The sequence below is a fragment of the Lepisma saccharinum genome, chromosome 18 (assembly GCF_977018435.1).
Source record: "Lepisma saccharinum chromosome 18, izLepSacc3.1, whole genome shotgun sequence".
Lineage (NCBI taxonomy): Eukaryota > Metazoa > Arthropoda > Insecta > Zygentoma > Lepismatidae > Lepisma > Lepisma saccharinum.
The window spans coordinates 40,544,164-40,568,650 of record NC_139246.1 but is presented as its reverse complement, the minus strand read 5'-3'; the positions used below and the strand labels follow the sequence as shown (position 1 = coordinate 40,568,650).

Below are 24,487 nucleotides of genomic sequence, written 5' to 3'. Positions count from 1 at the left end.
CTGTACAAACAGAAAAGGTCATAATAACAAATTCTGGTCAAACTCATAGTATAGTTTATATATCTTCACAAGAGAAAACAACTATAATTTCTATGTGTACGAATAACAATGTTACATACTGTACAAACAGAAAAGGTCATAATAACAAATTCTGTTCAAACTCATAGTATAGTTTATTTATCTTCACAAGAGAAAACAACTATAATTTCTAGTAAACTCCTCTCGTCTAAGAATTACCAAGTCTGGAATGCACAAACAAAATTCACAAAACAACAAAACTTCAAACGTTTTCCCGACATGCTTCCATGAATCAATGATCAACGAACAGAAGCAAGATCAATCAGAATATTTATAAAGAACCAAACATTCCTGTGAGTTTCCAGAAATTATTTTCATGACACTTAATCTTGTACTCGTATTTTCGCATTTGTTGCTGAAATTGTTGTTATTGATCCATGATATAATTCTTATTGTATTTTCTTGTCATTTAATTTATTCATAATCTTTAATTTTATCATTATCTTGATTTGTTCTTCTGGAGTTAGCAACAGCTGAACCTCGCCCAACAATAAATTCAATTCACTGAAGGATCACGAGTGGGCCGTATTATAATGTCATGAACCTGAAAATAAAAAAGTGTCAATTTGTTTATCTTTCACCGCTGAATATGTATTTCTGTGAACAAGAAGCTCTATGTTGAACTATAATATTTAGTTGAGTTCAAATTAAAATAATTCTTCCCTGCAGAAAATTTCTAGTGTTTACAGTAGATAAATTCTACCTTTTCTAATGCCTTCTCCTACTATGTACTATGAAATGTACTGAAAACAAATTGTAGGTCTACTGTACACCTACTGTACTTCAACAGTACGGCTACTGTACTGAAGAAACAATGTGAATAATAATGCATAATACTTGCTACAATATGTTATAAAATCATTTATTGACTCCAGGAATAGATAGTTTTTCATTAGTGATATATATAACGTTTTCACTACTTGTAATAGTACTGTTTTCACATAGCAATATACTGAACACAATAAGAGATGTTAGTTGTACAATTATGTTACTGAAAACATTGAGAGTACAGCTCAGCTACTTAAGACATGAGACACAGTTGGACTACTAAAACAGTAGAAGACAGTTCATCAACTGAAAACAGTAGGTGTTTCATTACGTGTAAATATGAAACCATATCCAGATGTCTTGGAAATCACGATTTCTGACAGAAAATTAAATTTAGACGGACATTAAATGAGTTAATACTTCCAACGGGTGCCCACTAAGGTGCTACATTTTTACACCTCCTCAAACGTTATCTAACAGTCCTGAAATATTACTAAACCCACAAAGAGATATTTTGGGTCAGCTAATAGTAGCTAACATTATGATGGTCCCTCTACACTATATGACAATAATGGAACAGTCTGTGTTATTGATTGCAATTTTACACATGTGTCGATAAAGACAAATCTCAAAGACTTCCATTCCACATTGATTCTGTTGATATTTTAGAAACAAATCTAAAATTTGATGTAGTGGCATTTCATCTTCAGTAATTAAGCATTCAATAGGCTAAATGATTTTTACAATGAGGTATTTTCTACATAAGTTAATAATGCTCAAGTTAAAATTTGTTTAATAAGCTTCGATAGTAAAGCTGAAACATTACGTCATAGAAAACGACATGCTTGTTTCTTCAGTATTGAATTAGTAGTATGAGATTCCTCATTCTTTGTGATTGAGCACTTTTATACATATTTATTATGCACATTTCGTACACATTTAAGGGTATATTAAAAATGCATACCACCCCACACAACATTCACCTCCTCCAGTCAGAAAAAATAATTTATTCATCTTTGTCTGTAATTTGTCTTCTCCTTTTTCGAAATGGGCAGTTACGTTCATAACTACAATTTGTCATTTTTTTGGTTTTTTTATCCCACTTTTGAGGGGTAAGTAATAACTTCTCAGTTCAATTAAAAATAAAACACCTTCTCCTCATTTTTGCTAAGATGATAGTAAATATGTGTATTGATAAAGAATCACAGTTATGAGAACATTTCTTGGGCATTTGCTTCCCGTTATTGCTGAATATTCAAATATTACCATTGGAGGACTTATTCTACCTTCTCTGGCTTCCACTATGTTAGTCATGTTATGTTGCCAAGTCACATTTTATTAAGTGTATTACTATTGATTCTTTAGTATAAAATGAAAGCGTATAGTACAGTAATGAAAACACTGTCTTTTATTTACAAAAATGTCAGTTTTGTGTTCAGTATAAAGTTGTACCATGACTATCTACGGGGTTGTTAGATGCCAGATAACACTTTCCACTTCCAAAAACAAAATCCCAATTTCACTTTTAAAATAATATGTAGTAATCAAATTGGTCAGCAATTAGTACTATTCATTTTTCTTGTACGTATGCATTGCTTGCATTGTAGAATTATTTCTCTATCTCTTGTAGTCTACAGTAAGGTTGTTCGCTTTATATCCGACCATTTTCGATTCGGTGCTGCCACCTGGCATATCATGCAGGAACTATGAGTCTGCTGACGGGAGCAGTGTTGTGTCTGACCTTGTAGGTACGTGAGTGTTGGTAGTGAATGTTATGAAATGGCGCCGAAAATCAACCGGTATTGGGAGGGTTACGTAATGGCCCTTTTCCATGCTAAGTTTTCATACGTACGCATTGTGAAACAGTGTCGGGAGAATGGGTTAACACTCGGGGTGACTACTGCGAAAGCTATTGTGGCCCGTTACACACAAAAGGCTCTCCTTGCGAAACATTCACCCACGAAAACCACCAGGAGAAGGGCTGCAAGCAAAGTGTCACCCGTAGTGCTAAGGGACGCAGCAACTTTGATCGTCAGTGCAGGGAACGTCTCCCTCGTGGCTTTATGCTTGTGACGGGATGCGGATATGAGGGTAAGTTGACGATACGCAAGGTGGACAAAAACGTGAAGGTGAATGCCAGATACTTCTAAGACTAAATTCTGACACCTATCTATCGGAGAGACATCCCACAATTGTATGAAATGGACGCGAACCAGGTGATGATCCATATGCTTCGAGTCATACCGCCAGAACATCACTACGTTTATATCAGGAAATGGCAGAGGAATTAGGAATTCGTGTCATTCCGTTTGAAGACATTCCTGTGAAAAGCCCAGATGCCAGTCCAATGGATTTTTGCGCATTTGGACTGTTGAAACGACGTCTTCAACATCGCCGCCCGCGAACCTTGGATGGTCTATGGAAAGCTTGCAGGGAGGAGTGGGACAGAATTCCCATGCCTGTCCTGCGCCGGAGCTTGCTGCAAAGGAAACTGCGATGCCGGGCGATAGTCCACAATGCTGGGGGTCCAATAGAACATGATCGGTGGTGGCGGCGCGGTATCTCTTAAGGTGAGTACCCGTCAAAAATGGTCGGATATAAAGTGAACAACCTCAGTACAGTTGTTACACACATAAAAACACAGTTTCTTGTTGTGATGTTTCAGGAGAACGCAAGTAGGGTAGGCCACCATTTTTAATACCTAATGTAACAGAAGGCATTAAGAATCTCTGTAATGATGATTTTGAATTGCCTGTGATATTTGGGATTTATAATTTTGAAATGTGATAAAAATTTTCATGTAAAATAATAATAAAACAGACTGCTTTTTTCACAGTTGAGTTGCTACGTTACAACAATGTAACATTGACAAGATCCATTGTTAAACTGGTTCTTCTTAGTTAAAAATTCTTAACCATTGTCATAACTGTATCCTTAATCACACTAAAAGTAAATGTCTGATGAAGGGAGCGTGTGTTCTCCTGAAACGTCACAACAAAAGCTGTGTTTTTGTGCATGTAACAACCATAGACTACAAGAGAAATAATTAGTATTCAGTCAGTTATGTTATGTGGCGTTACCCCCACACCCCCTATACGCCTTCATGGCGTGGTGCTATGCACAGGGGAACACTTTACCTTTTTTTCAGTCAGTTATGTCAGAAATTTTGAATCTTTGAATAATCTTTCACCTCTATGAAAGACGTACCTGAACAGTTGGAGGTGTAGACAGCACGTAGACCACTGCATCAGCAATGTCTTTGGACTCCATGATAGTTTTAGCTTTGCTGAATTCCACGTCTCCCATCTTTATTCCAGCCTCCTGGAGCTGGTCAAGCAATCCTGTTCTCGTCATTCCAGGGCTTATAGCCTGTGCAAAGAAAAGTACGACATCATATAAACTGAGGAAAACTTACACGAAAGTGTGCAATATGATTTACAATTTAGAATTTACCACAACTGATGGTCCACCATTTATTACTGGTAGGTAGTACAGTGGTACCAATGACTGCACTGGATAGAGAGGTGTAATCAGTGTACAACACAACACTGTCAGAGCTACTGCGCACTAATCAGTAGGGCATCTGACTGCCACGTGGGAGACCCAGGTTGAATTCCCCGAGTGGGTGAACTAATTGCACAAAACCTGTAGTCCTTGGATGCAGTTGTGCCAATCCCCCTCCCCCCAAAATGTAAAATATTCCTCCTTCGACCCTTCATGCCAAATTATTTAGTAAAATTATATTGGTTAGACAAAATTTGCGGAACAATATAATACAGGCATAAAATTTAAGCAATATATGTTTACTTTAGGCTCACTTTTATGTTTGCTAACATAAAATGTACAAAACTGCTTAGGCTCACTGCATTGTTAGTGTACTGAACCTTATTCTTGTCAGTTTGTCTGCTTGACTAATCTTGCATTAATGTGAAGAGCACCCCTGCCCTTTCCAAACCGATTGTAAAGAGGTGGCGTTTAATTTCCATCCGATCACCCACAGGTAGGTACAGTAGAAAAAACTGTACATAATAACCATAACTAAAAATCAATAAAAGTCAATCAAAGGAAACAATCACCCATTTTTGTGTGAAGATATATAGAAATGGTTTAACATTTTGTGCCCCTGAAAAATTCCCATGATCCCATCGTATCAATCTCTTCTATCAAACCAGAATTCATAAACCTCAATCACCGGCCGTTGCTCTCTCAGGCATTCAAAGAATGTCATGTCAGTTATTAACAAATCTTTTTGGTTTATTAGAGTTAAGGTGCTGATCAACAGGTATTGAAGGGTAATGACCATGGAGAGATGGGAAGTAACAAAAGGGAGAGCAACTGGTGGCGAGGGGTCTTTTGTCTTGAGTCTTGGAAGGAGAAGCAACTGGGTAGATTGAGCGATCGAATATGAATTGATTCAAACAGCTCTCAGCGGGGAACTTCATCATCGGAGACAGACAGGTATTATCCTTATCCAAACCATGTTAATCTAGACTTGAAGGTGTAGATCCAAATGACTGGGTTTTTCCATCTCCCAAGTGTGTAGTTAGTACCTCTTGCTTCTTACCATCAAGCTTACCATGAGGAGCGAGTGCTCAAATAACGAATGACTGATTCAGCGAGTCACATCACACACCAAAATGATCATGGTTCTTGGTTTGATCCCACGTTCATGCCAGAACGTTACGCGTTGACATGAATCCCCCCTGTGAGCACCCCTGTTTGGTTGCAAATAAATCAAATGAAATCAGAAAGGTCGGAATTTTTCTGGCCATCTCCCCACATAAAGTGGCTCTGGGGCTCATGCAGCCTCAAATGAATGGGTACATTGGGGAAACCCTGGGGGAGGGGGTAAAAGTGGCCAGAGTGTGGTGGTGATCACATCAACTCCTAAATGGCCGAGATCGAGAATATGTGGGGCAATAACCCCAAATCCTCCTAAATGCGCCTTCATGGCATGGTGCTGTATGTACGGGGAACTTTACCTTTTTACCTGTACTCAGCACTATCAGTGTAAGAGCATGCATCAAGGCAGTGGTTAGAAGGTTTGTTTCTGCAGAGAAAGGGTACCAGATAGCACGAAAGCTTGTAGCAAGCTTAAGATAGCAAGCTTGAAGCTCATGAAATCTAGTTGGATACGGCAAGCTTGATGCAAGCATCATGCAAGCTTGTTTCAAGCATGCAGCTTTCTGTGACGAGCTTGGTGCAAGTATGTCATGTAAATTTTGCTGCAATTTTGACACATGATATGTAGTTGGCTTGATTCAACCCTATGCAAGCTTACAGCTTGTCATTCCCAAGCAACCACAACCGTTGGCCAACTGCAGTTTTTACGTAGGAAATATTGGATCTACGTTGGTTAGCAAGTTAAAGTTGGTCTTACGTTGGGCCAACGCTTTCCTAACCATGGAGCAATGAGTCAAAATGCATTTTAAAAATTACTTTCTCCTGTTAAGACAACTTTAAAGAGTATGCGGTAAATTCTAGAGTGTAAAATAAGTGATATATAACAGTGTTGATTTTAGAATAATTCAGTCACAGCACATAGTGGAAGCATTTTTGATAAAATGAAAGTAGAAGCTTTTCTTAACTTGCAGTCACTCACGATTCCTTTGTCAGCCGCCATTGAAGGAGATGCCCAGAATGATTTTATGTTTGTCTTAAAGTTTCGCGTAACCACTTGTTGTAGAAAAAATAATATAATACAGTAATTTTTAGTGGTTTTTATTTTTTCTGCGTTGTTTTGTCCTGGTTTCCCAGAACTTTTTCAAGCTTACACCAAGATAAACACACACACACACACACACACACACACACACAAAACCTTACATTGCTAGGCACCCTAATGTCTAATTTGTGTCCTTGTTTCTTTCTAGGAAAACTGATTTTCCCACCTTTCTATTCCTACCAAGGTGTCATAACTGGCTGTTTCTTCCCCTCCCCTTCATCCTGTGACTACTCTTCTTGTCTTCCCTCCTTCTCCTATTTACTTTCTACGTGCTTTTTTATTAGCTCCATTCATTTTGTTCCAATTTCCCCTTCATTCTTGTTCATTTTCTCTCCCCTATTTATGCAGATATGCTTTGTCTCTGCCACTTTTCTCTCTATTTCATTTTCTCTCTTCTCTTTTATTTCTACTTTCTTAATCCTGTGCCCATATGCCAACATATGCTCTCTCAATGCTGTTCTTCGATCTTCCTTTTTAATGTATTTCCTAGATTAATTAATGCTTCTCCCCTGCTCTCCAATGTATTTGCTTTGCAAATATGAAATTGAACAGAACCCAAGGAGAATTTGGAACAAAATGGGTGTAACTAAGAAAAAGCATGTGGAAAGTAAATTGGTTAAGTTTCCAGAGCCACCTTCAATTTTCAACTCAAAAGTGGAAGATTTTAACTTGCCAGACCAGTTGAAGGAGAAAGGAAAGGTCAAAATAACTTATTATGTAATGGAAGTGTTGGAACTTTTGGTTGCAATGAACATTTTATGAATGTCTTCAGTAAATTGAATATCATTTTTGACTAACCGTGATTCGATTATTGCTTCCAGCAACAGCCAGCTCCTGCCTCAGGCCCTCTGTGAAGGCTTTTACTGCATGCTTCGTTCCAATGTAGAAGTGGGCTGTTATCAAAGGTTGGACATAATGTCCTGAAACACTGGATGAAACAAAATTTCACAGGCATATTATAGAGGTTGCAACAAAAGTCAATTATTCAGAAAAGCATGATCTATTTCATAAGGATTTATGTGAATAATGTACATATATCGATGGTCATACATAACTAACTAACAAACTATCTAGCCTTCTTTAACCCGAAGGTTCATGGATGCAGCAACGCATGTCTTCCATCTGTCCCTATCCTGAGCAAGATCTATATACTCTTTTCCATCCTACCGATTTCCTTTAGCTCCATCTCAACGTTCGCCCTCCATTTTCGTCTTGGCCTTCCTACAGGTCTCCTACCATCAGGTTTCCCAACAACAATCCTGCAAACTCCTCTCTCCTCTCCCCAGTGGCGCAACCACAGGGGGGCAGGGGGGCATTGCCCCCTGCAATCTTTGACGGAAGTCAATTCTAGGAGGGGCAAGGGGGCAAACATTGACGGCCAAGGGCTTCGCTCGCAATATATGTGTTGTATATAATATGTATTAAATAAACTTTGAATACGTACACAATTTAGTGTCCACGTCGCTCCATGTTGCATATATGTGAAACACATATCGCGCATGAAAGTTATACATGCTAATCTAAAAAGGAATTTTATTTGGAATGCATTTATCAAGCATTTTCTGTCTGTCAAAAATAGTTTGTGTGCTTGTTTCTCATTATTAATGTGAAATTAGACGTGTTGAAAAAATAATTCCAATATTTTGTTCAAACACAAATGCTTTAGCACCAATTTCTACCCTCTTCTTGCATAATTGATAAGGGTAATATCATCTTTGATACTACCAATACCACTACTAATACTACTACTACTACTAATAATAATAATAATGTTGGTCCCGGGTTCGAATCCCGGCTTGGGCATGGATGTTTATGAGTGTCCATTTATCAATTTCATCATATCATCATCACTCATCCCCATCTTTGCAAATTAGCCAAAACTGGCACAAAAGACGTGGAAAAATATAGCAAATCAATAATAATAATAAAATACAGTTATAATAATATTATTATTATTAATATGATAATTATTAGAATTAATATTATTAAAATTATTATTATTATTACTCTTATTAATATTGGTATGTTTATCCTGGTACTTGCCCCCTCAGCCTGTGTACCACAGACCTTACGACTAAAAAAGACATAATTCTATCCCATACGACGAGAATTATTAAATATGATGGAAACTGAAATGCAAACATCTCAAATGTTGCTTTTAAAGTTAAGAAGAATCAGCTGTTTAGGCCATTTTTTCGTTTTCCTTAATACCGAACGCGACTGGAGCGACTCTTACTTCACCTTGAAGGTATGGTCCACGCGATCGAGGTGAGGTAAGCGTCACCGAGGTCTGCTTCATTTACTGTCAACGTGCCATACCTCTGGTTCTTGCTGAAGTTCACCGGCAGGTGAAGGCAACCGTAGTGGTGAGTGTCCCGTTTCTTCACACCCGACGCGACTGGAGCGCGGCGACGCTTACCGCACCTCGAAGCTGAGGTCCACGCGAACCATGGTTCGTAGCAAATTGTTTTGATAATGAAAAGCAGATTTCATATCGCTCAATGTGTGTTTTCCTCTTAACAAGTGGAAATAGCAGACATTCGAGTGATGTGCCTAGGATTTTCGAAGGGGAAGGGGTTACGTGTACTTTTTAGTAGTCATTCCTAAATTTCTCATTTTGCCATCTTTTCCTGCCTTTTCTTTCTTCCTTTTTTTAAAAAAAATAATATTGAGCCTAAGCAGGTATTATGACTACCACCAACCCCTCCTTGAGCACGCCACTGGACACTCTGAAGAGTCGTGATGACTCCAGAGAAGCCGTGGCTGTAAACTGGGGATGGGGACTGAAAGAAGAGCATGTCATTACCCAGACATTCAAGAGTGGGGGAAAGTACAGGTCGTTGAACTTTGTAGGGTGTCTTCCTGTTCGGAAGCTTTCGGCTATTCTCAGCACGGTCAGAGACCAGGGAGACTCGCACCATTCTGCGACGAGCTGGACCATCGAACACCAATGCCTTCAATAGGAAAGTTTGCGGGAGGGTTCGGCGCGAGGGGTAGTACTGGTGCCTCATTTCGATGCGCTAAGATTAGCGAATCCCTTGCGTATTCCGAGCTGTTTCATGCTGTCACTTGGCTTATTTCGCACAAATATGCGAGTATTCTGACTTTCTTTTTACATCTTCTCTAAAATATATAAAATGCAATATTTTTATTATTTTGCTTCGTCATCACCGCATCTCCCGATCCTAAAAGTATTGGTGGGTATCATTAAATAAATTGCAACCAATATTGATATAAATACATTAGCATCAGGACCGGTTCAGACCCAATAGATATTTCATAACATGTTGTTTCTCCCTCCTCCCAGAAAACATTTCTAGATCTGCCTATGCCACCCTACATGCAGGAATCAGGGAGATAAAAAAATAAGATTATCGTTTGATTCTCCCTCTTACATTGTCACTCTTTACAAATGCACTATTAATTAACTATAAACTTAATTAACCATTACTACAAACAATATGAATTTGTAACTATAAATTTATAATACATATTTATTAATATCTTAAAGACACTGAAAGATAACTCCTCCAATTCTTGTATAATGTAAGTGTGCATGAGTGAGTCACCAGTTATAGATTTTCACATCTAAAAAGAAAATCCAAAACACATTTCCACATCAGTCAAAGAGTCTGAATTCAATAGATATTGTACGAATATCTATAACTGAATATGAGCATGGGTTCAAACGTAATATTTTCTGGTCAGAAAAATCATTTAAGTGTTGCAACACTTTTAGCTGGTGCTCCACATTTACGGCAATTTTCAAGTTAACGGTACTTTTGGTGACTTCAAGTGAAATTTATTTGTAACATAGAATACATTGCCATAAATCAATTTCGTGATACACCATTGTTGTTTTCTTTTCCCCCTGTTAGCTCTAATTGCCATTTTCAACTTATAATTTAAAAGTTATGCAAAGACCAATATGTTTACCGGTGTGGAATTTAAGAGAATTTTAAGAGAGTTTGCATTTAACTCTTTAGGTTTTCCAGACTACTTTACTGCTTTCATTTTGTGTTTATAATTTCTCAAAATCAGGGGTATTGGGGGCAGAGTCCCTTCAATTCAACTGTCAGTAACTGCAGCTGAAATGAATTAAATTGAATTGAACTGACTTTATTACTGAATGTAGTTCAGCTCTTCTTGGTCCACCACCTAACCGTAAGATAAGAAGATTTGAAATGAAGATTTCTTTCACCTGCAAATGTTGATTATTTGTCCATCATCTACGTTCCTCTCCTTCATTGACCTCAGGGATTCCCTGGTGCAGATGCAGAGTGCCAGGACATTCACATCTAAGACATTTCTCCATGTTTCAGTCTTCCCATCTGAAAGGTATGAAAAGACAATTGCAACATCAATTCGTCGCTGCAACTTCTGCATGACTAAGATAGTGATTTCACCATTTCAACAGATACTCATATGACAACTGCTCTGCCGTAACAAAATTTTTAAAAGAAAGTGAAGACTTATGATTCTGATACATTCATCTGAGGGTAGTAGTTGAAAACGAAATGATGGATAATGATGGCACTTTGTGGAGGTGGGTGCAGGGCTGCTGTGAGGAAATGTGAGGTCACTGCATAATTATTACATATTGATCGATTTGATTTATTTTATTTCACTTCACATTCTTGGCTAAACACAGAGATGAGAATGAATACTGATAAGATGAAATTGACACAAGGGCAATCACAAACAAATCATTTAAAGAGGACAGCATACAACACTAGTCTAACAGAGAACTGACTAGAACCTCATTTGCCTCCAAAATTCAGTGTACTATATGGATGTATGGAAGTGAGGTTGACATTTAGATACCTTCTGAAAGGGTTACGTCTTACAGCCCACTTATTACATATTGTTTCTGTGGATATATCAATATGTTTATTCGTCATTAAGCATTACAATAATGCAATAGATGTCGTCATTAGTAAAAATAAGAAACATAATACAAGAATAGTATAAACATAAAACATAATACAAGAATAGCATAAGCATATAAATGTAAAATATAATTCAAGAATAGCATAAGCATATAAATGTAAAATATAATTCAAGAATAACACAAACATATATACATAAATATATAGAGTGAGTATCGAGAGGACAGTATTACATGTTTTAAGACTTCTAGAAATTTAAATCATCTCTTCAGTGGAGAATAAATTCATCTATTGGCTAGAAAACCTTTTCTGTTAGCCAGTCTTGAAGTTCCCTCCTAACATTTGTAAAGGAAGTGTAGTGAGCTGTCTCTGGCAGCAGGTCGAAGAGTTTAATTCCTATGTTTTTGTAATTATTTTGTACTTAGCTTAGTCTGGTTGATGGTCTTCACTAACTAATTAATTAACTCTCTAGCCTTCTTAAACCCGAAGGTTCATGGCTGCAGCAACACAGGCCTTCCATTTGTCCCTATGTTGAGCAAGATCTACGTGGTGTGTTAGGAAAGTAATGAGACTGATTTCTGTAAACGTTGAATTTTATTATTTTTACAAATCAAGGTTATCCTCTTCAAAATAGTTCCCTTGGGCAGCTACACAGCGATGGAGGTGTTGTTTCCATTCTTCGTAGCAGTGCTGGAAGGCTTCTGCTGGAATACCTTTTGGCTCGTCGGTTACGCTCTTCTGGATATTATCCAAAGTATCAAAATGGCATCCTTTCAAGTGGTTTTTGAGCAAGGGGAATAAACAAAAGTCACAGAGACTGAAATCCGGCGAATAAGTGGGCTGAGGAACCACAGGAATGCTTTTCTTTGCCAAAAATTCATTGATGGAGAATGCCGTGTGACATGCTGCATTGTCGTGGTGCAGCATCCAAGTGCGTGCAATCTCTGGTTGCACACGTGCAACCCTTTTCCTGAGTCTTGCAAGGACTTCATTCGGTACACACGTTCAAATTTAACTCACTACTGATCATTCTCACCGTCAATCGACGATCTGATCTCAAAAAAGACATCACTCTTTCCACATTGTCATCCGTTTTTGAGGTTGAAGGTCTTCCCGCACGAGGTTCGTCTTCCACTTGTTCTCGGCCTTCTAAAAAGGACTTGTGCCATCTGAACACTTGTGCCCTAGATAGTGTATGTTCTCCATAAGCCCTTTGTAACTTTTCATAAGTCACAGTAGCGGATTCGCCAAGCTTAACACAAAATTTGATGGCACAACGTTGTTCAAACTTTTGCCAGTCCATTTTCGTAACGCACCTCACAAACACAACTTCACGTCAGACGCTCTCAACAATTGTGTAGCAACTGTAGCAAGTTGAAACTTGTACTGAGTCAACGGGAAGCGTTCACCTACCTGCCGTGTGAAGGTGGGGGCAGCAGCGTTGCCGGTTCGTGCACAGTGTTGCCAGTCTCATTACTTTCCTAACAAACCACGTATATACTCTTTTCCATCCCTGCCGATTTCCTTTATGTCTATATCAACGTTATCCCTCTATCTTCGTCTCGACATTCCTACAGGTCTCTTACCATCAGGTTTCCCAACAAGAATCCTGTAAATTCTTCTTTCCTCTCCCATTCGTACCACATGGCCTGCCCACCTAAGTCTTCTTGATTTAATCATTCTAATAATATCTGGACATGAATACAAATTATGTACTTCTAAATTATGTAACCTTCTCCACTCACCTGTCTCCTCATCCCTTTTAGGTCCAAATATTTTCAAATACTCTCAATTTATGTTCCTCTTTCAATGTAAGGGACCAAGTGTCGCATCCATATAATAATACAGGCAAAATTACTGTTTTATATATTTTTACTTTTATTTTCTTAGATATTAAACGAGAAGACAAACGTTTATGAAGAGAGAACTAACATGCATTTCCTGAATTAAGCCTACTTTTTATTTCCACTTTAATATCATTTTCATTTCTTAGTATTACTCCTAAGTACTTCAATTTGGAAACTGGTTCAAACGAGTTGTTATCAATAATTAGATTTTGATTATCACCTAACACTTGGTTTCGGCCTGTAAGCATGTAGTTAGTTTTCTCTTTGCTAACTTCCAAACCTGCTTTGAAAAATATTTTAGCATTATTCTTAATTGTACGATATTTATATCATCCCCTAATAAGTCTACATAATCTGCATACGCTAACAACTGAGTAATACCTTTTAATTTTAGTCCTTCGTTAGTTTCTTTCACCTTCCTAACAGCATATTCTAAGGCAAAATTGAAGAGCAATGGAGATAATGCATCTCCTTGTTTTAACACATCATGAATTGTAAATTTGTCAGACACATTAATACTCACACGAATTTTACTCTCTGTTTCACTTGTGCATACTTTTATCATATTAACAATCTTCTTAGGTATTCCAAACTCGACTAATATATTATGTAATTTATCTCTTTTGACTGAATCATATGATTTTTTTGAAATGAATGAACAGCTGATGGACACACTGATTATATTCCCACTTTTTCTCACTTGTCTGTCTAATGTGAAAAATTTGATTTTTAGTTGATCTGTTACGTTTAAATCCACATTGATAATCATCTATAATTTCATTAGCAATGGGGTTAGTCTTGTTAAAAGAATGTTAGATAATATTTTATATGTTGTTGAGAGTAGAGAAATTCCACGGTAATTATTGCAGTTCATTTTATCAACTTTTTAAACACAGGAACAATTATGGATTCTTTCCCCTGTTGAGGGATTCCTTCTTTATTCCATATGAAACAAATTAATTTATGAATTTGATATATTAACGAATTCCCACCATTTTTAATTAACTCAGCTGGTATTAAATCAATGCCAGGTGCTTTGTTATTCTTTAGCCTTTTAATAGCATTTTTAACTTCAGTCAAGTTAGGTTCTGGAACTAAAGGTTCTGTTGTGTGTACTTCATTTACTTCTGATTTATCTCCTACATGAACATTTAAGAGGTCATTAAAGTTGTTCTTCCATCTATTTAAAATATAGGTTGGATCGGCCAAAAAATCACCGTTTTTATCTTTTAGCCAGTTTACTTTCGGTTGCCACCGCTTTCTAAATTCATTTACGCCTTTATATAAATCTCTGATATTTTTGTTTTTGCTGTTTGTTTCAATTTCGTTAATTTTGATTTTCAAGTAATCTCTTTTTTTACTTCAAAACCTGCGGTTAACTTCTCGCTTTATTCTATTATAATTGCTTAGATTTGTTTCATCAGAGTTATTTAACTACCTAAGTCTAGCCTGATTTCTTATTTCTATTAGATTATGACATTCGTTATCAAACCATGCCTTACTTTTTCTTGGTTTATGGTATCCTATACTTTCTTTAGCTGCTGATTCTATTGCATTACGTATGTGCTCCCAATTCTTATTTACCTCTGTTTCGTTTGACAGTTTAATTTGGTAATCTTTCTTAATTCTTTCATCATCAAATTTTCCTGTATAGGTACAATTTTAGAACTTTTAGATTTTCTTGCTTATGATTTATCACTGAGAGTCTTTCTCTTAATTTAGCAATTACTAAATAATGGTCACTGGCACAGCCAGCACCTCTATATGAACAAACGTCAATTATACTAGTATGCCTTCTTTTATCAATGAGAATATGATCTATCTGATTATGAGTTTTACCATCTGGAGAAGACCAGGTGTATTTATGGATATCTTTATGTTTAAAAGTGGTACTTTTCACAATAAAATTCTTTGAGGTTTCTAAAGTAATCAATCTTATACCATTATCATTACTTAATTCATGAAGACTTTCTTTACCAATCGTGGGTTTAAATGTCTCTTCTTTGCCAATCTGTGCATTACAGTCACCTAACAGAATTTTCATATCATACTGGGAAAATTTATCAAAGACCTGTTCTAACTCTGCATAAAAATAATCTTTAGTATTATCATCTTCCGTTGGTGCATGTATGTTTATTAAAATAATTTTAACGCACCTACCTTGTAAAACTGCATATGATATCCTATCATTAATAAATTTCACTGTTTTAAAGGTCGAGATAATTCTGTTATTTATGAAGAAACCTGTTCCAAAATTATGATTTTCAGTACCACCATAGAAAAAAGTATAATTTTTAGTTTTGCAATTCCCTTCTCCTGGCCACCTAACTTCCTGGACAGCTACTTTAATTTATACTTAACTATCTCATTAACCTTACACTGAAATGCCCCAGGCCGATAAAGGCTCAGAACATTCCAAGTGCCTAATTTAATATCCTTATTCCTAATGTAGATCTTATTCTTAGTCCAGGGACCTCCCAAAGTAGTCCCCACCCGTAGATCCGAACGGGGGACTATTTTACCTTGGGAACATCCACGGCCTCATATTGCTGTTTCTTGACATGTCTTTTTACAGTGCAGAGTTGTCTGCTCTACGCCTTAACCCCAATATGAATGGAGGACCGCACCTGTCGTTGCTCAGCGGATCCCTCGGATCTAGCTGGGAGGATCACATTGTAGTCCACCAAACGTACTCCACTTCTGCCAATTGTGGGACGCGTACAGAATGTCTTTCATTGTATTTATCAGTGACGTGCGGTGACGTCGTCACTTGGGGTAGCAATCAGTGGCGTGCTCAAGGAGGGGCGGGGTTGGTGTGGGTCACACCCCTCCCCCCTTTAGAGCCCAGTATTTCTAAAAAAAAGAATGTCAATAACAGGAAAAGATTGCAAAATGATGAATGAGTACTAAGAAAGTACACGTAAACCCCACCCACATTCGAAAATAAAAAAACGATTTGATTTCACTACTAAGCCAGAGATCCTGGGTTCGAATCTCAGCTTGCCCATGGGTATTCTTTGCGTGCCCCCTTCATCAATTTTATCGTATCATCTTCGCGATTAGCCAAAAGTGGTGGAAGAGCGAAGTAAAATAAACCAAATCAAGCAATCAATCAATAATTTCACTTCATTTTTGTTACTTAGTGTCGCTTTTTTGTCACATTTGGTTAATTGCGAAGATGATACGATAAAATTAATGAAGGGACAAACACAAAGAACACCTTTGCCCAGGACGGGGTTCGAACCCGGAAATCCTGGTGTCGTAGCGCACTGTGATAACCACTCCCCCACAGTTGGTTGATTTGGTGTTTTAAGTACACTTTATGCACAGAAACAAAACAGGTAACAAAACACACTTTTTTGTAGTTCCTTCAATAATATTCATTTGGCTTTTTGAGTACTGAGATACATTGTTCGTTCCAAATTATTTCATTATTCACTGCAGAGCTAACTAACTAACTCTATAGCCTTCTTAAACCCGAAGGTTCATGGCTGCAGCAACACAGGCCTTCCATCTGTCCCTATCTTGAGCAAGATCTATATACTCTTTTCCATTCCTACCGATTTCCCTTATGTCCATCTCAACGTTATCCCTCCATCTTCGTCTTGGTCTTCCTACAGGTTTCTTACCATCAGGTTTCCCAACAAGAATCCTCTTTCCTCTCCCATTCGTGCCACATGGCCTGCCCACCTAAGTCTTCTTGATTTAATCATTCTAATAATATCTGGACATGAATACAAATTACTGCGGAGTACAACACATAGGACAAGAATGCCCACTCATCACGGGTTCGAATCCTGGCCTGGATTGTTCATATGAGGTCCCTTCATCAATTTCATCATATCATCACTCATCCTCATTTTCGCGATAACCAAATGTGGCAGAAAAGCGAAGTAAAATAAACAAAACCAACAACAATATGAAGACGCGTTCTCTTGCCCAAATAAATACATCCGTACTTATGACTGTTAGAGGCCAAGAGTAGTATATTTAAATAATGCACTATGTACTTATGACTGTTAGAGGCCAAGAGTAGTATATTTAAATAATACACTATGAAAACAGAAGTGAGAGAGAGCCCGAGCACATTTTTGTAATTTAATCATTATATATTCCATACTTGAAATGAAAGAAAGTGAGCATAACATTATTGTCTGCACATAACACGTTCCCATTTCATGAATAATAAAACTGCATCCCATATTATACATACATATTGTACAACGTGTAAAATGTTGTGTAAATACAGAGAACATAAGTACTGCAGAAAATTTTACCCTGAGTTCTTTAGAGGATTTACAAAAAAATCTATGAGAAACCAATCCCCTATCTGTCCTATAGGAGATAGACTGGGGGACCTGAAAGCACGGGCTTTCAACCATTGCAGCGGGGAGAGGGGGCAAGGGAGGTAGAGGTAGAAATCTTCCTTTTCTTAAGCGCGGCCGTTTCTACCTGTAAACTGGTCAGGCGGAAGAAGAGCGAGCTAGGGTATCCAGCCAGCTTTGCCCGCGGAGAACACCGATGGACGAGAGGCGCGTGGAAAAGAAAGTGTTGCATATGAGCTGTGGTGGCTTTAACAAGACAATAAATATTGTGATTTGAATATAATTCGAGATGTGAGATTGATTGATCTATCTCTGCTAGACTAGCTACTCCTCAGTGCACGTCACTGGTATTTATTAATATTTTCTTTAATGAACATTAGGCAGCTAAATATATATGTATAGGCATGGAACAGTCAATATTTTATATTGTTTGAAAAGAGGTTTGCATGAAACAGATTCGTTGAATATTCGAGCCATATTGCTTACTGCCTTTTTCTGCCAAGCGAATACATTGGCAGTAGTTGACGAGTTGCCCCCTAATAAAATCCCACATGTTATGTGGCTATGAAAAAAGGCGTAATAAGATTGTACCAATAAATTCTCACTTACGCAGAACCTTAATTTATTTAATAAAAATATAACTCTGACCAGTTTGCAGCATAATTTGTTTGTTTGCACATCCCAGGATAATTTTGAATCTAGATATAGACTAAGAAGCTTTGCACGAGGTACATTCAAGGTCCTTATTTGTAGAATAGAATAGAATAGAATGGTCTTTATTTAAGCAGGCGTGTTTCGGCCTCATGGGCCGTTCTTACAACCAACCCTTGTCAAAGATACAATAAATGAATAAAAACAAAAAGAAAGAAAAAAACACATAATGATCATGATAATACAATAAAGATAATATAAAGATTATACAATGATAAAATAATACATTGAATAGATTAGTATATATACTGTTGAGTAAAGATAAGTAATAAGTCTTCGGTAGTTCAATGTGTGTGCGGGGGGGGGGGTTAGGTTAGGTATGCATTATATGATGTATAAGTGCAGGTGCAATTGTTAACATATGAAGGTTAATGAAGTTGTTGGGACAATAGTAAGTTCTTCAGATTTTTCTTAAAACTTTGATGGCAAATAATGTTAGTCAATGGTGCAGGCAATTTGTTCCATTCCCTGATCCCTGTAACAATGAAGGACTTGTTATATGTGGCGGTTTTATGTTTGGGGATTTTTAGATTATGCTTCTTGCGGATATTATGTTCGGCTGATGTTCTACGAGAACAGATCTTATCGGATAAGTATTTTGGGGAGCCACTCTTAAGTATTTTGTGCATCAAGGTGAGTGTTAAGTATTTTCTTCTATTGTTAATGCTTAGCCAAGAAAGTTTCTTTAAATAGGGGGATACATGTTCCTTTCTGTTTAGGTTAAATATGAAACGTATACAACAATTCTGAATTTTTTGAAGTTTATAGTTTAGGCCCTGGGATATATTACTGTACACTGAAGCGCAATAGTCTAATGTGGATAGGACGAGTGCTTGCATAAGACGATCTTTAACATTAGCGTCCAGAGTATGTTTTAAATGATACAAAGATTTAAGTTTCCCCATACAGTTTTTCACAATAAATTCGACTTGTGGCTCCCAATTTAAGTGTCTATCGAACACAATTCCCAAGTTTTTGCTTGCATCCACTTCGCTTAGCGGTATACTGCCAAGAGTTGGAGGAGAAGGTGCGTTTTTGTGAAGTTTCTTAAGGGTACCATGAGTTCCTATGGTCATGAAGCAAGATTTTGATGGATTTAATTGAAGAGAGTATCTCCGTGACCAATTTGTTATAGCATCAAGGTCGAATTGAAGTTTGGTCATCGCATTATCGTAGTTTTCTGTATTATACTGAATATAGATTTGCGAATCGTCAGCATACTGATGGTAGTGGCAATATTGGACAGCTCGGTCGAAATCAGCTACGTACATCATGTATAGTAGTGGACCCAATATACTTCCTTGAAGGACGCCTTGTTGAACAACTAACCATTTAGAGTATGTGACTTCCGGTTACCGATAGGGTGAAGATTATTTTCTCTGATTTGTTTTGATTAACAGACAATTGATTAATTTCAAACCAGAAAGTGGACTTTTCTTCTACTTCTTTATCCAGTTATTCAAATATGCATTTTTATTGCCAATTCTGAGGAAAGTAGTATCATCTGCATGTAAAACTGTTTCATGGGGTATGAAGCTGGGTAGATACGAGTTTAAAAATGTTAGAAAGGACATGAGCTTTGGGGACTCTGCTTTCAATATTTAGTATATCTGATCGTTTACTGTTTGCACTGACCATCTGCTGCCTATTTGATAGACACGATTTGATGAGGGAGAGCTCAGCTTCTTGGATACCATAAGAGCGTAACATTTCTATTAGCATTTGGTGTGGAACTGAATCAAAAGCCTTAATTAAATAAACAAGCGTTGCACTCACGGAAAGTTTAGATTCAAAAACATCCAGTACTCTTGAGACAATGCTTTCATTAGCTTTCGTGGTAGACGAATGAGCTCTAATGCCATATTGAGCATACTGAATAAATTATTATTTGAAAACTGATACAGTGTTCTATAATTTTTGACAGTGTAGGCACAAGTGATATTGGTCGGTAATTACTTGGATTGGACTTATCTCCTTTTTCGTGTATTGGAACAACAACTGAGACTTAGAGACATGTAGGATAACACCCACAGTCGAACATCCAATTAATAAGAGTAAGTGGTGCTTAATGTCTATAATTATCTTTATGACAAAGTTTGATAAACCTTAGAAATCCTCAGATTTTGAATTGCTTAACTTTTGTGATGCTTTAATAATATCCATTGGTTTAACTTGATACCATCTGAATCTAGGCAGATTTCTACTATTGTCATGTAATATTAGTATATCAATTACATCATCATGGTTACAATCTTTTGCAGTGTTGCTCTTTGTGAGGTCACCTTTACCACACTTGACAAAGAAGTAATGAAATTCGTCTGGGGTAATTGAGATATTCTAATTTGTTATGTACTTCACTTTGCCTAGCTTAGATCTAAAAAATATTCCAATCTGCCTTACATTCATTATTGGAATTATTAGTGAAGTGATCATTTTCGGCAAGTTTGGCTTTCTTCATTTTTACCTATAAATGCCCTTAAATTCCAATATCTAGCCTTATCAACCTTATTATTTTTATATCCATAGTAATACACCATAAGCTGTGTTTTTAATTGAGTTAATTCAATATACAACTTCCTTTCCCTGTAGAATGAAAAGTAAATTACACATGTCTTCACAGTGAGGGGAGAACTAATTAAAAACTGCGAAAGTTTGGCAACGTTTTACTAGTTCAGGACTCCAGCAATTAGAGGCGCTTGTGGGTTCAATAAATAGAAATAGCATCTCCGCCGAAAAAAAGTATGTGTATCATTGTGGCGTAAACATCTTTAAAACAAGTGCAGTGAAAGTTTAGAACAATGTATCACCAAGTATTGCAACACAATAATGCAGCCTTCAGTCATGTAACACCGGACATTCTGCTGCATTCATGGATGGAACTGGACTATAGTCTGCATATCCTATGAGTAATGTGGAGACATACTGAATGACTGACTAACTGATTGACTGTGTAACAAAACTTTCACTTGAGGTATATGTTTGTGGTTTAAACGTTCTTTGTCTATATCATCGTTTCATTTTGCAAGGAACCTGAAAGTGTATACTTTATTTGTGGAAGCACTGAATAACATACAACGCAGACAACTTTTATTGATAAATTTATAGATAGTTCAAGCCTTGTTTAAGTGTGACAAGCACTAGTAAAATATTTTATCGTGTTTCTATGCAGCCTTGCACTACAGATTCCTTGTTGCCACTAACATTTATTTTATCTGTCGGATAGCATGACGTTAGTACTCTGCGTAAACAGAATCATGCCAGCAGAGAAGCCGACAGGTGGATCCGCAAAATTAACCCTTTTGCTCAATTTATGTTTTGTTGAATAGCATGTAAATGTAGTGAAAATATTTTAGAGACACCTTGATGACTTGTTAAAAATACATCCCTTCTTGTGTACTCTTCTTTTAACCTTTAAACTCATGATTCCAATTGTGTTTCCCTAGACATAAGGGAACCAAAGGGTGGAACGGAGCCCCGTCTTAATTTCTCTGTAAGGGGATCATGTTAGAGTCTCTGGAGCTAATAAACTATCCATAGCGATTGATTGATTGATTGAATTGCATTATTTTACTTCGCTTCTTGTGCCACTTTTGGCTAATTTGCGAACATGAGGATGAGTGATGTTATGATGAAATTGATGAATGGACACTCACAAACATCCATGCCCAAGCCAGGATTCGAACCCGGGAACCCTGGCGTCATAACGCGATGTACTAACCACTCTGCCACAAACTATCCATAGCGAGGTGCTGAGAGGTAGTCCGTGTCATGTTGAGTGACCAGTGTCGTGTCGACGACGTTTTGGCGGGATTTTGGTTTTGTTTTGTAACTTTTTGCACGTCTCGAATCTGAAAGTAACACAAATTTCTTCATGTAACACATGACTTTCCTAATGTGCATGTCAAAGACATATTTGTACTACAGTATTCCATTGCATATTTCTCCAGCATTTCCCGCTATAACCTTATGTAACAAAACCATATGAAGGAGAGAGTGGAATGGACTAGGGTTCCATTCTGCCCCATGTTGGTATGTTATTGCATTAATAAACAACAAAATTCAGATCATCGTCAAGGAAAACAACAGAGTCATCAAGTGAAGATGAAACAACGACTTTTTACTCGAAGTCCACTGAAGGATGGACAAGCTGTAATAAGTGCGCCAACAGTTCATGTACATGAATTGATAGTGATGATGAAAGAATCTTAGTTTGTAAAATTTGCACACGATAAAATCTTATTTTCGACGTGAGAAGGTTACATAATTATCACACAGCATTAAATCTAGATAAATGTTCAACAACTATGTTTCATTTCAAGTACTGATAAAGTGGTGTCCATCGTGTCCCAGTTATTTTAACTGATGTACTTACCCATGAGGGAATCATCCATAGGCATAATCCCTGCATTGTTGACACAAACGTCTACTCCTTTCAATGTTTTCTTGATCCAGGAAAACATATCTAGGATTTCACTTTCATTTCTGACATCACATTTCCTAGCATACAGCTTTCCAGGTTGATCTTTCATGTTGTCAGCCATTGTCTGAAGTAAATAAAACACAATTAACACACGAATGTCCTGTTATTTAATGCAAAATTTGCATAACTATTTTTTTCTTTGTTTTTATTATAATTTATATATTTTTTAAAGCAGATTTTAGAACCAGATAACAATTCTGAAACATATAATGCTCTGGACCTTGTTCTGACCTTATTTGGATTTAACGGAACAGAAAATAAAGAGTTCGAAATGTAAGAATTGCGAAAGAGATGCATCTATTCATTTTAATGTAGGTTGAGATTAAAGTGGGTGAGGAGGATCTTGAACCACCCCAACCAGGAAGAATCATCTCCCACCCACTAGATATACAAACCACATTATTGAATATATCATACTTATAGAGTCCCACTTCAGTTCAGTTCATTGTAATTTTAAAGTCCCATAGTTCACATAAAAATATCTTTAAACAATTTATGGCAGATGTGTGCCACATACAATGCCTTTTAGAACCCATTTATTTAGTATTTTCTCAGACATCTATAGGGCGTTGTATTAAAAAAGAAAAGAAATCTGAGTTGAGATGGTACCCGATCAATTCGTAAGAAGTCTAACTTTGAAATATTTGTGAAACATTTGACAAATCATTTATTTGTTATATAATTAGCTGTAACTAATGACTAGAGCTCGGAAGTTTGGCAAAATGCCTCTTTTTATCTACTGCATATATTGATAACATTTTTCCGGATATACGTTTTTTATGTTGTTTCGAATGTTTTAGAAGCCTTTTCATTTTTCCTATTTTGCCTATTTGGGACCCCACTGCCTATTTTTAATTATAATGCCTTTTTTTGCCTTTTCAATGAAATTTGACCATTTTTTTTAAAAAAATGTTGGCATTTATTTTTCTTCCGTTTATTATGTGAATAATTTTCGCCTTATTTAAGTAATATTGAACTCACGCATGTTTCAACATTGCTGAAGGAGAAAAGTGTGAGAAAAAAGTATTTCATGATGAGTTCGGATATTGCCTTTCGGTTAACATTTCCTTGTGCATGATTGACTGCTGAAGTGGACAGGTTGATTTCGAACACAAAGAAGATATTTCTGAAATCTCCCTCTCGAACCCGAAAATTTCAGGAAGTTGCGCCTGAGCTTAGTTTACCTCCGCAACCAGTCTTGACGAGATGGCGAACCTGGATATCAGCAGCTGTATATTATGCTAACAACCTTGAAAAAATCAGTGAGGTGATCGATGCTCTTCCAGAAAATGGAGCGGCTTCAATTCGTGAAGTGAAAAAACTCCTGTGCTATTCAAAACTGAAGAATTAACTGTCGTTTATTTTTGCACATTATGGTGCATTGCCAGAGACAATTACAAAAGTAGAAAAAAGAGGTGAGACTCTTGTAGCATCCATGAAAATCTTCGAGGAATCTATGCAGCAGATGATGGAAGTGCCAGGAGAAAAGGGGTCAGCTGTTGCGAAAAAGTGCAAACGGGTAGTGAGTGCAAATAAGGACTTGAAACAATTTTAAAAAAATTGTGATATTCTAAAAGGTGAAAATGCTGTTACCAAAATGAGTCCAGCTACATTAGCTTGTTATATGTATGCTCCAATAACGTCTGTCGAAGTAAAAATAAAAA

General features: G+C 37.0%; 1 protein-coding gene across 1 annotated transcript in view; it reads right to left on the bottom strand.

Moving 5' to 3' along the window:
• Positions 1–241: 241 nt before the first annotated feature.
• LOC146002219 (dehydrogenase/reductase SDR family member 11-like) overlaps positions 242–24,487 on the bottom strand; it is a 44,076-nt gene continuing 19,830 nt past the window's right edge. The window contains exons 2-6 of the mRNA XM_083139937.1: positions 22,716–22,887; positions 10,773–10,902; positions 7,370–7,499; positions 4,054–4,215; positions 242–622 (exon numbers count right to left, since the gene is read on the bottom strand). Coding sequence (XP_082996063.1) covers positions 575–622; positions 4,054–4,215; positions 7,370–7,499; positions 10,773–10,902; positions 22,716–22,887 — 642 coding nt within the window. The 3' untranslated portion in view covers positions 242–574. The remainder of the gene's footprint in view (positions 623–4,053; positions 4,216–7,369; positions 7,500–10,772; positions 10,903–22,715; positions 22,888–24,487) is intronic.